Genomic DNA, 15605 nt, shown 5'->3' on the forward strand with positions numbered 1-15605 from the left:
TATATGATGTCAAGTGACTATTATTTTGTATCAGCCTGGTAGCAGCCCAGTTTAACAAAGGAGCACCATTGATATTGTTTAGCCTGTCCATATCATTGTCAAACAGTAGCTAACTGATTAAATTCCTAAATTACAAACAGACCTTAAAACTATCAGTTAAAATTGTAGTATTGTATGTGTGAGCTAATGAATAATGATGTATCAATATTATATAAAATAATAATGGTATAATGAGACATGGTTTATGTGCATCAGTATTATATATGCATGGGAGAGAGGATGTGAACTTTTAGAGGAGGAACTGAATATTAGTGCAAAACAGGTGTGCTGTATTGTACTGTACCAGAGCCAGATTAAATTGAAACCTGGAAAATTAATTTCCAATATTCCCAGATAGTGTATATCTCACCTGTAAATAAAATGTTAGAAAGCACAAGACTAAGAAAACATTGATACTTCTGTAATGCCTGTGCCCAAACATTGCCAAGCATAGCTTTCTTCCCATTTGTATTTCAACAAACACTGTGCTCCAGAAGGAGAAATGAATTATGTTAAAAGCTTCATGCAAGCATTAAATAAATCTGGATTTTTGCAATTCACTGAAATTTTTCACATACTCCAAGAACTCAGTTGACTCCTTGAGATTAAGCACACCTCTCTGGGTTTGTGATCATGTCTCCCTGTTTCTGGCAGTCTGCCTGCTTGAGGTTGCCTTTTTATAAGGAGCCTCCGGCATTACACGACCACATAATAAGCTGGCTAAAGTATTTTTGACAGTGCCTTGCATTAGAGTCATATGCAAGTTCTGCTCTAATATCTGCTGTAAGAAATAAAGGGCACTGGCGCTTGTTTTAACTTTAATTAAAATGGGATTTAAAAGCTGTCTGGGGGGCTTTCATTTAGCAGTCTCCACAGATCCTCTGAGGTTCTGCCAATTGCACAATGTGTACTGCGCATACAATCTTGTTTTTCTGTTCAGCGTGTTTACCGAAAGCCGAAGCTATCTTTTCTTGTTCAAATTAGTTTCCCTTTTGATGCAATCTATGCCTTCCGCGTGTCTGTCTCCAGTAATTAACTTATTTTGTGTTTTCCTTTTATTTAAAATGTACTTGCATAAGCGAAAACATTACTATCACCTAATTAGCTTTATTTGAAAATGTTCTGCGGAGGGACATATCTGTGCTGTCACTTATTGGTGGAATTAAGCATCACATTTTCTGATTCTCAGTCAGATGGTTATAGTTTTCCAGTAATTAAACTGTATGTAACTGTATGCAAAACAGTACTATAAATCAGATAATTAATGTATATTAATACATATTAATGACTTTAATTAGCGGCAAATATATATGCCCAAAGGATACAGTGTTCTCTTTAACATTTTCTTTACAATTAATGGAGTACAACTGTATAAGTTCCATGTTATCTGTATGTTTGTATCAGTATCATAGAGATTTCTGAAGCTAGTCAGTTGATCACTTTCCCTTGAGAATGTCCTTGAGCATCTCCAGGGTTTTCAGGAATCTTCCAACCATCTCAGAATCATGGATTACCTCACTGCAAGGTTGCAAATTATGATAGGTCTTCAGTTGGGGACAAGGAGTCACCCTGAGGTGGAACTCCATGTCAGTCCAAACAACAGCATTAGAATTGAAATGCAAGTAAAAATGCCAGTGATAGTTTGTCCTTACAAAGGTTGCAAATACAATACAGCACAACCTAACATTAATTAGGTAGATTTAAATGCATGTGGATAGATTGCAGACAGAGAAACATGTGGTTTATTAATAATGTGCAATCTACTACAAAAACAGAGTTACCTACAAACCTTAAACCTAGCCCCCCTGTCCAACCCCCATTATTGCAAAAGGCCTGGCTGTGATTGTCCTTTCTGAGGGTTTGGGGTGTGTTTGTGATGTGCTCTCCTGCTTCTGAATCAGAACCTAAGCTGCAGCCCTGTCACAATGATTATTTGCCAACTCAGTCAGGGCCAGAGAAAGCAGGCTATATTATGAGCGAACTACTGATTGATTGCCTGAAGCTGGGGATCTGACAGTGTGCACTGCAGCAGGGCTCAATCTGGTGCTTGTGAGGAAACCCCTCAGCCCAGCTCACGATATCGGCATTGCAAAACTGCATCGCTCTCTTGATTTGTGGGGGCGTTCTTCCTGTGTCATCTTTTTTGCTCATCCTAGGACTGAACCCAGATGCCGTGTGACGTTTGAGCTTGGTGAGATTAAACATCAAGTTCTGCAAGATCATTTGAAACGCCATCCCAGTCCAGTGCCAAGACCAAAGCAAATCATAACATTTCCTACTACATTTTGGGAACGTGGGCGCTATGGTGTATTACGTTTTTGGTCAGTCAAAAAGGTAGGCGATTAAACACAGTCCGGGATGCTTTTGATCATCTTCGTTCTTCAGTGCCAAGAGAATGCTTTGACAGTTGCCCTTCTCTTATAGAAACAGTGAAGAAGGTTTGAGATACATTTGGGAAGTAGTACTTACCAATGAGGTGTGTGACAGTCTATTGTTCCTCTTCATATCCAGTTGAGGTTGCAGCTACCTATAAATTATAATCAGGAGTGAAGGCGAGAAATTACAGACAGAACCGTCATTCACTGCAAATGAAGTCATAAAGACATTGTTGTAAATTAAGCATGCTCAAATGTGAGACTTTCTTCTTATACTTATACTTATATAGGACTTCTTCCTCTTATACTGAAAACAAAAACAATTATATAGAAAAAAAGTGTAATTTGAGGATGTTTTTGAGAAGTACGAATTACACAGAAGAAAGTATGAGTTAAAGTGCGTTTTGATGTAAGTGCTATTTGAAGGTCCATTTATATATTTTTTATAACAATGAGTGTTGCTTTTTAAATGCATGCTACTGTCTCCCACACAATATCAGCTGCAACATTGCAAAATCGTTTTTTTCGAGACAATCCAGACACTAATAATTGGATTAACCTCAAACCCAGGTATAAAAATAGCCTAATCTAATAGTGGGAGATAGCTGTGTGCAGTAATTATTCCAGCCTAATGCAGCTTGGCGTACAGTCTCAGAAAATGAGCCCCTTTGACACCAGTTATTCAATCTCATCCTGTGTTTCCATGCTAGTCAAGGCAGCACTGCCAAAATACACAAAACAAACCTGATGAGCATAAAGTAAACAAATTCAGGGAAATCACTTAAATGTGTCTGTATTTAGGGGCCTGCTCCTTTTATCCTCCCTTGGAGACATTCCCAGGTAAACATTAAAATACGTACAGCTATAGCCTATATAGAGCTCTGTTTGAGGATAGTTCTGGAATGGATTCAGTCTTGTTCTTGAGTGCATTTCGTTTGTGTCCATTTCAGAATTCAGTCTTTGGCTTGATAATTTTAATAGGATTGAATTCTACTTTTGAAGAACAAGGATGGACACAAATACCTAAACAAACACAGTCCTTCATTTAGAGAGTTTCTTATCTGACCAGGTGTTCCCCTATGGACCTTGTGGCTGCTTTGTGCACACTAATACTGTCCAGTAAGAGAGAACACCTGCTAGGGAAAGTTCTTTGCTGGAAGAGCTCATCTCAGCCCATTTGGATGGTGAAACGAATATAGTTATCTTCCTTATTCTGGTTGTGGATTTGGTCCTCTTATACATTAATGCTACATATTGTCAATGTATGTTTTATCATGTGCCGCTTCCCCAATACATGATTCTCTGCTGGTTATAGTATTATTCAATTTCGTAACTCATAAAGTTACTAAGAGGGCTTCAGTTCATAATGCCAGCTGGGTAGTTTTGTCTTAGTTGTCCAATCTTAAAGGAAGAAAAAAGTCCACCTCACAGCCTACATGAAAATGCCAGTGAATAAAGAATCATGTGTCTTTTCTGGTATGTTTGGTTCAGCATTTTAAAATTAGCAAAAGCTAAAAATAGCTATAGTGAAAACAGACCCACAAACAAATGATTTGCTTTGTACTATTACAGTACTATTACAACTGAATTTCTGCAGCTACAAGGCCCGCTGTGGTGTGACAATCCTGGAAACCCAGGCTCCCCAAACACACCCGACTGATGCAGCCGGTTGTGATATCGGCCAGACTCACGCTAATTGGGTGTAGCGCACAAGGCTCAACCTGGGCTCTAAATGGAGGCTTTCACTCCTTTTACCCACTAAGGAGCCCCCTTGGTTTAAAACTTTAAACTCTTAATTTCTCAAATTCATGAATTGATTCTGGAAAGCTTAAAAGGGATGAAGCACTGAAAACAATCTCTCTCTTAATTGATGTTTAACATTTATGTTAAAGCTATACAGCTTTTCAAACACTACGCAGTACAGAATACTCTATCTAACCTCGTGTAGCTCCCACAGAGCAGTACGTGACTGAGTGTGTGTTTAAGGTTGTTCTGAGGTCCCTGTTATACGCTTTGACTTTTATTAGTAAAGCATTTATTTTCTCCAACACTCTTATGCATAGTACAAATATGTTTTTATTAAATTGAAGCAGATGCTGATTATCATGTATAATCATCGTCAGCCTTTATCAATCTACAACTGGATGAAGGCCTCCTTCATGTATATATACACTCACCTAAAGGATTATTAGGAACACCATACTAATACTGTGTTTGACCCCCTTTCGCCTTCAGAACTGCCTTAATTCTACGTGGCATTGATTCAACAAGGTGCTGAAAGCATTCTTTAGAAATGTTGGCCCATATTGATAGGATAGCATCTTGCAGTTGATGGAGATTTGTGGGATGCACATCCAGGGCACGAAGCTCCCGTTCCACCACATCCCAAAGATGCTCTATTGGGTTGAGATCTGGTGACTGTGGGGGCCAGTTTAGTACAGTGAACTCATTGTCATGTTCAAGAAACCAATTTGAAATGATTCGACCTTTGTGACATGGTGCATTATCCTGCTGGAAGTAGCCATCAGAGGATGGGTACATGGTGGTCATAAAGGGATGGACATGGTCAGAAACAATGCTCAGGTAGGCCGTGGCATTTAAACGATGCCCAATTGGCACTAAGGGGCCTAAAGTGTGCCAAGAAAACATCCCCCACACCATTACACCACCACCACCAGCCTGCACAGTGGTAACAAGGCATGATGGATCCATGTTCTCATTCTGTTTACGCCAAATTCTGACTCTACCATCTGAATGTCTCAACAGAAATCGAGACTCATCAGACCAGGCAACATTTTTCTAGTCTTCAACTGTCCAATTTTGGTGAGCTTGTGCAAATTGTAGCCTCTTTTTCCTATTTGTAGTGGAGATGAGTGGTACCCGGTGGGGTCTTCTGCTGATGTAGCCCATCCGCCTCAAGGTTGTACATGTTGTGGCTTCACAAATGCTTTGCTGCATACCTGGGTTGTAACGAGTGGTTATTTCAGTCAAAGTTGCTCTTCTATCAGCTTGAATCAGTCGGCCCATTCTCCTCTGACCTCTAGCATCAACAAGGCATTTTCGCCCACAGGACTGCCGCATACTGGATGTTTTTCCCTTTTCACACCATTCTTTGTAAACCCTAGAAATGGTTGTGCGTGAAAATCCCAGTAACTGAGCAGATTGTGAAATACTCAGACCGGCCCGTCTGGCACCAACAACCATGCCACGCTCAAAATTGCTTAAATCACCTTTCTTTCCCATTCAGACATTCAGTTTGGAGTTCAGGAGATTGTCTTGACCAGGACCACACCCCTAAATGCATTGAAGCAACTGCCATGTGATTGGTTGGTTAGACAATTGCATTAATGAGAAATTGAACAGGTGTTCCTAATAATCCTTTAGGTGAGTGTATATATATATATATATATATATATATATATATACATACATACAAGGAGCAATAGATATAATACTATACTTTATATATATATATATATATATATATATATATATATATATATATATCAGTGATATTCAGTTGTGTCATGACATTAATTATTCAAAACCAGTTAGGATTCAGGGTACACCCACCACCTTTACCTTCATTTGCTCTGGGGTGATACATTTTTTTATTAAATGTTTTCTAGATGGGACTTAATTCCTAATTAAAAATAGCTATAAAACCTGCTGGACTAATGTTCCTGTAGGACCAGACTGTTCACTACTGGCATTATATTAGATTAGTTCATGTAGAAAGATAGGAATGTAAGTTCCCTCTCAATGCTGGGGTTCAAAAGCTAATGTTTAGTTATCAGCAATCGAATAGCCCTTGGGACTAGTTTGTTTTGCTCTCCCAATTTCCACATTGCTGATATTTGTAAAACCAAACAATGTCCACTTTGATTTTTCTTTCAGTACATTTCGGCTGGCAAACCCCCTTATCTGCTGTAGGTTTGTGGCAAATTGAATACGCCCCTGCTACTCTGGGATCTGTCCTTCTCTGTTAGCTTTAATTGTCTGCTACCTCTCAGCCTCTTTAAGTCAAGAAACGATATAGTTGTCACATGTCATTACTGGAGCTGCCTGTTACTGGGCCTCAGAAACAGATTTTTAGCATATTCCCTCCTTCTAGGAACTAACTTATTTTATTTGGTTAATTTGCATCAGCTACTGTACGTCTCTAACTAAATCATATTATCATTCAGACAATGCTGACACAGCATATGTTAGCATGGCAGTGGCTGGCATTGCTTCCAAAAGCATAGGGAGTAATAATCGTATTTGGTCAGGGATAATTGAAATAATTATTTGGTATTACGCAGTCCCACAAGTTAATTCTCGTCTATTGATGTCAAAGTAGGTGACATAAATGTGCATGGTATAAGACAAGGATTTTAGTTTTGGCCAAAAGTAGTGTTTTAAATACGCATATGTTATGACAAGTGTGTTGGTGTGATATGTTGCTGGATCACATATTGTCGTGTGGATTTACAATGAACCTTGGTAAGCTGAGGACAAATATCCATTTAATGTTCAATGTAATGGGCAATGGAGCTTCTTGATTGGATTTGATCTGATATATCTGCAGGGTGTTTTATTCCTCAAATAACATCCAAGCAACTAGACTCCCAGAGCACAAAGTGAAAACATAAGCAAATATACTACAGGATTATTTGGTAATAGGAGTATGAATTATTGTTATGAAGTATTGCTGGATACAGTTTCTCTTCATTGCACTTCTGTTCTTCAATATTGATTGTTTAAGCATACACAGAACACCAGAGCAAGATATGATTGATATTAAATATTAGGTTCTCTTACAGGAGAATTGTTTTGCACCGCCACAGAAATGAACATCTGAGAGCAGGACCACAAAGTATAGGCCATTCCATGGGCTCATTTTCTTTCATTTCTGTTAAATGAAAAGCCACAGGAGAGAGAAGGAAAGAGCAAGGGGGAAACAGAAGGTTGTACAGAAACAGAAACGTTCATGTCTGAGAGAGTGCATGCCTGATGTGTAATGAATGTAGGCACCTGGATGAGAGATCCCATCTGGTGTACACCTGTATCTGACACACATATACACAGTGAGATGCTTACAAAAACAGGAACAACAAAAATCAGTGGGGGACCACGCAGAGAAACAGGCAGCTAGGGCCTGTGCGGCATATCTAAAATTGAGCAATCACCAAACACAAAAGTCCACGGATGGCTCTATTATTAAGCAATGGGAATTGCCTACCCCTGGAACAGGATAATAACTATAAGCAAGCCCTGAATCTTGTTGTAGCCTGCTGTAGAGATGAACTCTACATATATTGTGGCTGGGGATTACAGGTTCATAAAGTAACATATTATCCAATCACTTAATTAGCTTGTTTTTCTAAACTGTTTAGAATTCAGATGAAAGAGTTGATCTCGCAATACTACTCTAATCCACGTATGGTCAATTATCGCTTCTGTTTTATGAACAGTGAGAGTCATCACACAGTTAATAATTAGATATAACACAAGATGGGATCTCAACTAGTGGAGCATCAGTACATAAGAAAGAGTCCAATGAGAGAAGACCTTTTGGACAATCTTCTTGGCATTGCTTGTCAAAAGCTCCTTTACTGAAGAGACTCATCAAGCTATTCTTTAAAGGATCACCATGCTTAGTAATGTTCCTTCTCAAAACAAATCTTGTGTAAAAAAAGTGCCTTTTAATCTCAATCCTAAAGCTATTTAAATTCAAGTCCAATTGCATCCTTGTTGCCATGTTGAGATTAGCACTTTCACGGCCAACACAAGATGGCAACCAAGAGGAAATGGCAACAAATGCACCCTTTTCGCACACTACACTCCTAATCCAGTTGACCCCCTGTCTGGATTTGTACTTCTTTTTTGCCCTACTTGTGTATTTCTCTTCTGATTTCACTCACTTTTCTCTGGGTCTCAAGCTGTCATTGTTAGGGTTTCTGCTTTGTAACTAAAGATGCTTTGTGTATCTTTTTTTTCTTCATCTTTCCTGCAAGAACCTTATTCAATTGTCATGTAAGAAATGTTGATTCTTCTTTTCCACTCATATTGCCTCAGGAAATGCATTTCACTACCAAGCAACTTGACACATTAGTCATTGATCTTTACCAGGGTTTGAAGGCAGCAAGTACCATTGCATTGTTGAACAGTGGTAGTATTCGGGAAGATGTGTGGCACAGCTACGTGCTTTCTGGGACAACGTTCAGATTGTAAAATGTACATAATTAATATTGCTGTTTAAACTGATATCAGAAAGTAGTCTTTTTAATTTTTGCGTATTTAGTTATGGAAAATGTGTGTGTAATTCTCTAAAATGTAGGTTATTTTAAAGTGGACAGTATAGACCAGTAGTGTATCCTAAGTTACACAATCTATTTGAAAGCTTTCAACATCACAATTCTTCCTTATTTGAGAAAAGAGCTGAAAGAAGTCTCACGGATTACTCATGGAAAATTATATTATTTTTAAACATTAAGGAAATGTTCATTTTGAACTAGCATTTTTTTCAACTGCAGAATTGTTATTCAATGTATTTTTATTGTGAAAAGCAATAACAATAATTAAAAACAAGACAGCGTAAAATAGGGTGATATATTTTGCCAAACAAAATCTTTTCTTATGATATCGAATGCTGTTTTTTCTTTTGTGTGTCTCCTACATTTGTAGTACTGACTTGAAGACTATTCCCAAAGCATACTTTTCATTCACAGTTTTTTTTTTTTTTTTTTTTATAAAAAGGGAATTAGTTATCAGAAGTGTCGAATTAGTTTATACCAAAGCAAACAGTTTAATATTATAGGAAATAATGATTTACTTCCTTTCAGTGTGAATAACAACACATTTATTTATTTGAAGGAGATTTATGACTGGGACCAGGACAGTAAGAGTTCTGTGACTTTTCTTGTATCCCCAGTGGAAAAATACAATTTAACTAGAGTGTGTGTTGATAAAGACAAATTGGATATGCTTTAAACTTGAGATTCCACACTGAGAGCTATGAAGTGCATCTATGTGAATGTTTTTCTTCCCATCTGCATGTTGACATCACTGAGGTGACACTAATGGGGGACTTATTTAATCAACAGCAGACAGTTCTCAAAGACTTTCCACTCTCTACTTTATATGTATTATTAGAATATTGAAGACTATTGTATCGATATCAGAAAGATAAAGTATTTGTTTCTCCTCTCATCATGTTTTTTCAGTAAACCAGTTGAGTGTTCAGTGCTCAGTCCCTGCTATAGTTGCTTTCCTCTAACACAGCTGTTGCCTGTCAGTGTTCAGTGATATGAAAAACACACGTGAATAAATATAGATCCCAGTGATAGTTATTCAGCAGCATCTAACAGCGGCTAAGAAAATTGTTTAACAAACTTCAAAATGATTTGCCTGTGGTGATGCTACTTAATTAAATGAGTTTTGCAACAGATGCAATCAGATGCAATTCACTCATTAATGTCTGAAGTTTTTCACATTTGAAGATAATTTTTACCAGGAGAGTAGAGCGTAAAAAAAAAAGAAAATGTACCTCTTAATTAGTTACAAACAAAATATTTCTATATATAAATGTATGATTTTCTGTGTTTACTATCTTATCCATTCTGTAATTTGGATTTAACAGATTCTGCTTAGTCTGTGCCCACATAGTATCGATACTGTTTTAAACTGTAATTATTTTTTCTGCTTTCGTGCACATGTTCAAATAACGCCATAGATAAATGAAAGTAGTGTTATTTCTGCCAAGTGAAAGTAGAACTGCACTGCTATATGAAAAAGGGTGTCAAATAATGATTCTAGACTTTTAAATTGATGTATCTATCTATTATCTCTCTCTCTCTCTCTTTCTGTCTATGTAATCCATATATATATATATATATCCACAGATGTATGAGAAGGGAGGGCATAGTAATAAAACCTGTAAAATCAGTCTACAATCTGATCAGTGAACCAGAATTTGATAAGAGATGAGGCTGGCAGATGATTTAACCAAAGTTGGCTGTGTTATTCAAGTTCTTGGTCTAAACAAGCTGCCTGTAACATATGAATTACACATTAAAGTTTCTCAAAGGTTAAAATTAGCACTTGCAATTGGGGCAAAGTGCACTAGAAACTTTTTGGTTATAATTTTCACATGGCAGTGGACCCTGAAATAAATATTATTATTAGTAATAATAATAATAATAATAATAATAATAATAATAATAATAATAATAATAATAATAATAATAATAATAATCATCATCATCATCATCATCTAGTGTTGTCATTTTGGGAATTCAAGTAGGAAGGGAAATATTTCAGGACATAATGTGTAAAGCAAAAACAAGCTTTCATTCATGTCCCTCATTCTCAATCAATAATGTGCCTGTCCGAAGCTGTAGAGAGGTTCTATAGTGCAGTTAATGGTCATTTATTTTCATTTTTGTTGCATAAAAAAATCAATCAATGCCTATGTAGATTCTTTTCTCCCGGTCATGACTAAGATCAATGCCTATCGAGGCACTGCTTCGTATTACAAAGCACACACACAAACTCAAATCTTTCGTTAAATAATTAAACAGTGAGTAAGCAGTTTCTTTTCATGTTTTATTAAATTATTTAGAATCTTAAACACTATAGACTGCATTTCCATGAAAGGGAGATTATATATATTTTTTCTGCTTGTTGAAAGTTTGTATTTACTGTAACTGCACTTCACGTTTTACACACAAGAGAGAACAGGAGCGAATAGTAAGTCAGACAGGAGAGGCTGGGTAATGATCCAGAATAATCACCAAATTGTAAATTATTCATCAGCTTTACTGCGTCTCTGCAATATCGCAGAAAAAAGACGAGCGTACAGCAATGAGAGAAGAATGAAACTAACTCACAAATCAAACCTTTGCTTTCTTAATGAAATTCGGATTAAAAATGTTCGGATATCTGAACCCAAACTTGCAGTGCAAGCAGTGGCCTGTTCTTTACCTGTACTAACTAACTTCAATCTGAAATAAACCAGGACATCAGTAGCCACATAACCAAGTTTCAATTAAACAAATTGTAAGCATAAAATGTATGTGAAAACAAAATGATGTAATTTCTTTTTCCAGGAAAAAAATAGTTATCTGCGCAATATCCATATCTAAAAGTTACTCTGTGAGGATGAGCTGTTTTTCTAACAAATCCCTTTGTGTCTTTTCTCTTTCTATAGCAGCTGGATCCACTCTGCCCCCGGTAAAGCCCTGGTGGAAGGAGACAGTTATTATAGGTACAGTGGGATGTGCCACTCTGGCGTTCCTTCTCCTAATGGTCATTATCTGTTACAAAGCAATAAAAAGGTAGGTGCTATTGGTTGGTACATTTCCCTTTCACTATATATATAGCTCTGGAAAAAATTAAGAGACCACTACAAATTTTTCTTAAATCAACATCTCTACATGTATGGCAGCCATTCCATTCCATTCATATTTTTATTTGGAATTTGGGAGAAATGTTGTCAGTAGTTTATAGAAAAAACTAAAATGTTAATTTTACCCAAACACATACCTATAAATAATAAAACCAGAGAAACTGATAATTTTGCAGTGGTCTCAATTTTTTCCAGAGCTGTATATGAGGATCACTTGTTGTTTATGCTGAGTGCAGTGATCTTCTCAACACAGCCCACTCATACTACACTGACAGAAACCCTATGAAATCAAGAAGGGGGAATCTATATTTCCACTAACCTGGTTTCCTCCCTTGTTCATCATTTCACCATTTTTGCAGGAAGAGTATTGACACCCCCTGGGCAAACTCATCTCGATTCTCATCAACTGGCTTCCAAAAGCAGTGCACATAGGTGACTTATAATCAACCCCTCTCTGATATATATATTTTAAACCTGTGAAAATTGATATTGTGTTCTGTTTGAATTAAATTCTAGCAGTAGAGGACAGCTACTGACCCTTCTTCACCATATTGCATTGAGAGAGATGGTCATGGGAACTTACATCTCTTGAATCTTTAATAATCTTTTTGAGATCTGCATTACATTGTATTTTGAACTAAATTCAGGATCAAGAAGCATATTTAAGCATCCTGCAGCTGTAAGCAACAGGTTCATATAATGGCACCAGTACCAATCACAGCATAAAGCTCTGCGTATAACTGGTGTGTTCTCAGCGCCTGTTTTTCTCCGTCATGTGCAAAGATTAGAGTATTGACACTGATACATAGACTCGGGCTGGTGTTCAAAGGCAGTGAAAATGGGAATGTGTTCTCTGTTGTCTTCACTGCATTTTAATTAGTGCTAACCTCTTTGTCTTTGTTGAGATTTAACAAGTGGGTTGTAAGCTGACTTGGAAGAGCTGAGATCATGGTTATGTGGGAGAAAAGCTGTTTGAGGTCCCTCTGGAAAACACGCTTTGAGTGGTTTGTGAAAAGCAGCAGTATATGATATGCTGGACACAATTCCCCGTTCTTTACTTTGGCCATATTTGGACAGTTTTATATCATTTATATCATGGAGGAGTACAGTATGTAGGAGACCTGACAATTGTAGTTTATCAAAGAGAAAGAGATGGTCCATCAACAAAAGTACTTAGACAACCTGTCATATCATTACGCCAGGGGATTAACTTCAATGGTACAGGTCAAAAGTTGATAGATTCCAGAAACTTCATTTTCATATTAAAATACTGGAGTTCTAAGAATCGTTCTTTTGCAAATATTTCTAGCTTGTGTATTTGGCCTTATTTAAAGCTTTTCTGACCATTGGTGGAGTGACATTGTTGTTCCCGATTGAAGGGGTGGAATTATGCTAATTTGCAGGCATCAAGATCAGTCAATCTGTGTTACATGTTTGCTGCACATGGTAATTAAGCAGCCATATAAATTTCAGCTCAGATAATGCCTAATTTATGTTAATTCCTTTCAGTTTAAGGGCAACTTTCCAATCCAGTACTGTCTCAAAGTGTCCTGGTAACAATGAAGGTATACGGTATGTAAGAAACATTTAATTGTCTTTTGTTAGTACGTTTAAAAAAAAGCACAGATAAATGTAACTTTACTTTACATGTATTGATTCCAGGATACAGATTTAACGTGTCTCTTAAAGCAAAGGAGCCACCAGCATTTACAGTAGTACAAATAATCTCGTAAATCACATTCCCAAACTAGAATGACCAGTGTCCACATCAGGCCACAGATATTTATATTCTGTTGTACATGTAGTTTTTCCCAGGCTAAGTGATCTATCTGCAACTGAAGAGAGCAAATGTCCTTCAAATTCAAATTCTGTTAGTACCAGAATGGGTTGCATATGCTAATAGTAAAACATTCCCAAACTAACTGAACAAGATTTTAACTCATTTTGTTGTACTTCACTTATATCAAGTAATGCTTAAAATATGTGTAGAAAACATAACTCAAGTGTCCTTACAGGTAGTAATAATGAGAACTTAAACTATATCATACATATGCTTTTAAGAGTTTTCCTTGATTTTTTGCTCATGGTTACAAGTGATTCCTAAATATCTTCTGGGATGCATTCAAAATCGTTTGGATGTTGATGTGCTAGTGTGCTCTTCTTGAAATATATGTATATATATGTATATATATATATATATATATATATATATATATATATATATATATATATATATAAACATAGGCAGAAGAAGAATGTTTGTATGATGTCTTTTTAAAAGTGTTTCCATTTGCTTGCAAAGGTTGTCTTGTGAGTCAAAGTCACAAATAATCTGACCTGACAGCCTGAAAAAAAAACTTTCTGTAAGCCCAGGAAACAGAAAAAAATAAACATGTCTTCCAAAGAAAGGATTTCTATTTCAGAGTAACTAAACCAAGGTCTTACTTCAATTATTATTATTATTATTATTATTATTATTATTATTATTATTATTATTATTATTATTATTTTTATTTTTATTATTATTTTTTTTTTCACAACTTAGTCAGGGGTTTCACTAGACACAATGGCACACATTTTACCTTCCTAAAGAATCTGTATTAATGGCATCCCAATGGTCCATATAGTTATTGGAAACCTTGTTTGTTGTTTTTGTTTGTTTAAACACATTCATTTTCTGTCGTTTTTTTTTCTGTAGATTTCCTATTAGTTTTGCATAATGAAAAAAAGGGCATTATTTAGTTTTGTTTGTTTGTTTCAAATTCTGAACAAGCATAATCAAAATGATCAGCATTGTGCAGCTTTAAAAAATAATAATAGAAAAACAGATTTTGATTTTCCTAATTCAAGGAAAAACCCATTTGAATCTCATTTTAACCTACCTTTTCATTTGGTCATACCAGGAAGAAAAGCAAGGAGATAAGATCAGAAAATGAACATCTGTATAATTCAAAACCATCTTCTGTCAGAGCTGATTCGGTTGAGGCCCGTTAAAGGCATTCAAATAAATAAATATTCCAACCTAATTTAGTTATTAACTACATTTAAAATCTAAAAAGCACAGCATGGACAAACATCTGCAGTAGATATATTTGTATTAATTGAAATTGAAGATTTTGAAGATTAAGGGGGAAATGAGGGTGAATGTTTTCTATCATACTGACATTAGTTCACTTGAAATAGTCCTGTTTTATTCACATGCTTCTTTTGTAATCATCCATTATTTTCTGATGAATACTGAACAACGGACACAGGTATCTAGGTCTTCTTAGTAAAGTTTGATGCCCAGTCCATTTTTTATATAGACCATAGATCAATGTCAAATGTAGTTGAGGAAAATTAGCATTAGGAATATATTTTGAGGATTCTAAAGAATAACCAATCGCAAATCACAGTTGTCTGCAAGGTCTTCTATAAATATGGCCTACATATGACTAAATTCTTCCTGCACCTTTATAATTTTATGTCTTACCATGCTGGACCAATTTACGTATTTGTTTCTTGTTAGTTCAGACAGTATTTTTTTTTATTCTAAGGGTTTGTTTTGGCGGGCGGCACAGTGGCATGGTGGTTAGCGCTGCTGCATAGCTCCAGGGTCCTGGGTTTGAGTCCCAGCTCAGGATGCCTGTCTGTGTGGAGTGTGCATGGGTTTTCTCCGGACACTCTGGTTTCCTCCCACCGTCCAAAGACATGCAAGTTAGGTTAATTGGTCTCGCTAAATTGCCCTGTGTGTGTGTGTTGCCCAGTGATGGACTGGCGTCCCGTCCTGGGTATATTCCTGCCTTGCGCCCTATGCCTGC

The 15605-nt window shown here is 36.6% G+C and overlaps 1 protein-coding gene across 1 annotated transcript in view; it reads left to right on the top strand.

The window, feature by feature from the left end:
- The window catches only part of prima1 (proline rich membrane anchor 1), a 55584-nt gene that overhangs the window by 12329 nt on the left and 27650 nt on the right, over positions 1-15605 (top strand). The window contains 1 exon segment of the mRNA XM_066694505.1: positions 11608-11734. Within this exon segment, the coding sequence (XP_066550602.1) occupies positions 11608-11734 (127 nt within the window).

This window comes from Amia ocellicauda, chromosome 21 (assembly GCF_036373705.1).
Source record: "Amia ocellicauda isolate fAmiCal2 chromosome 21, fAmiCal2.hap1, whole genome shotgun sequence".
Classification (NCBI taxonomy): domain Eukaryota; kingdom Metazoa; phylum Chordata; class Actinopteri; order Amiiformes; family Amiidae; genus Amia; species Amia ocellicauda.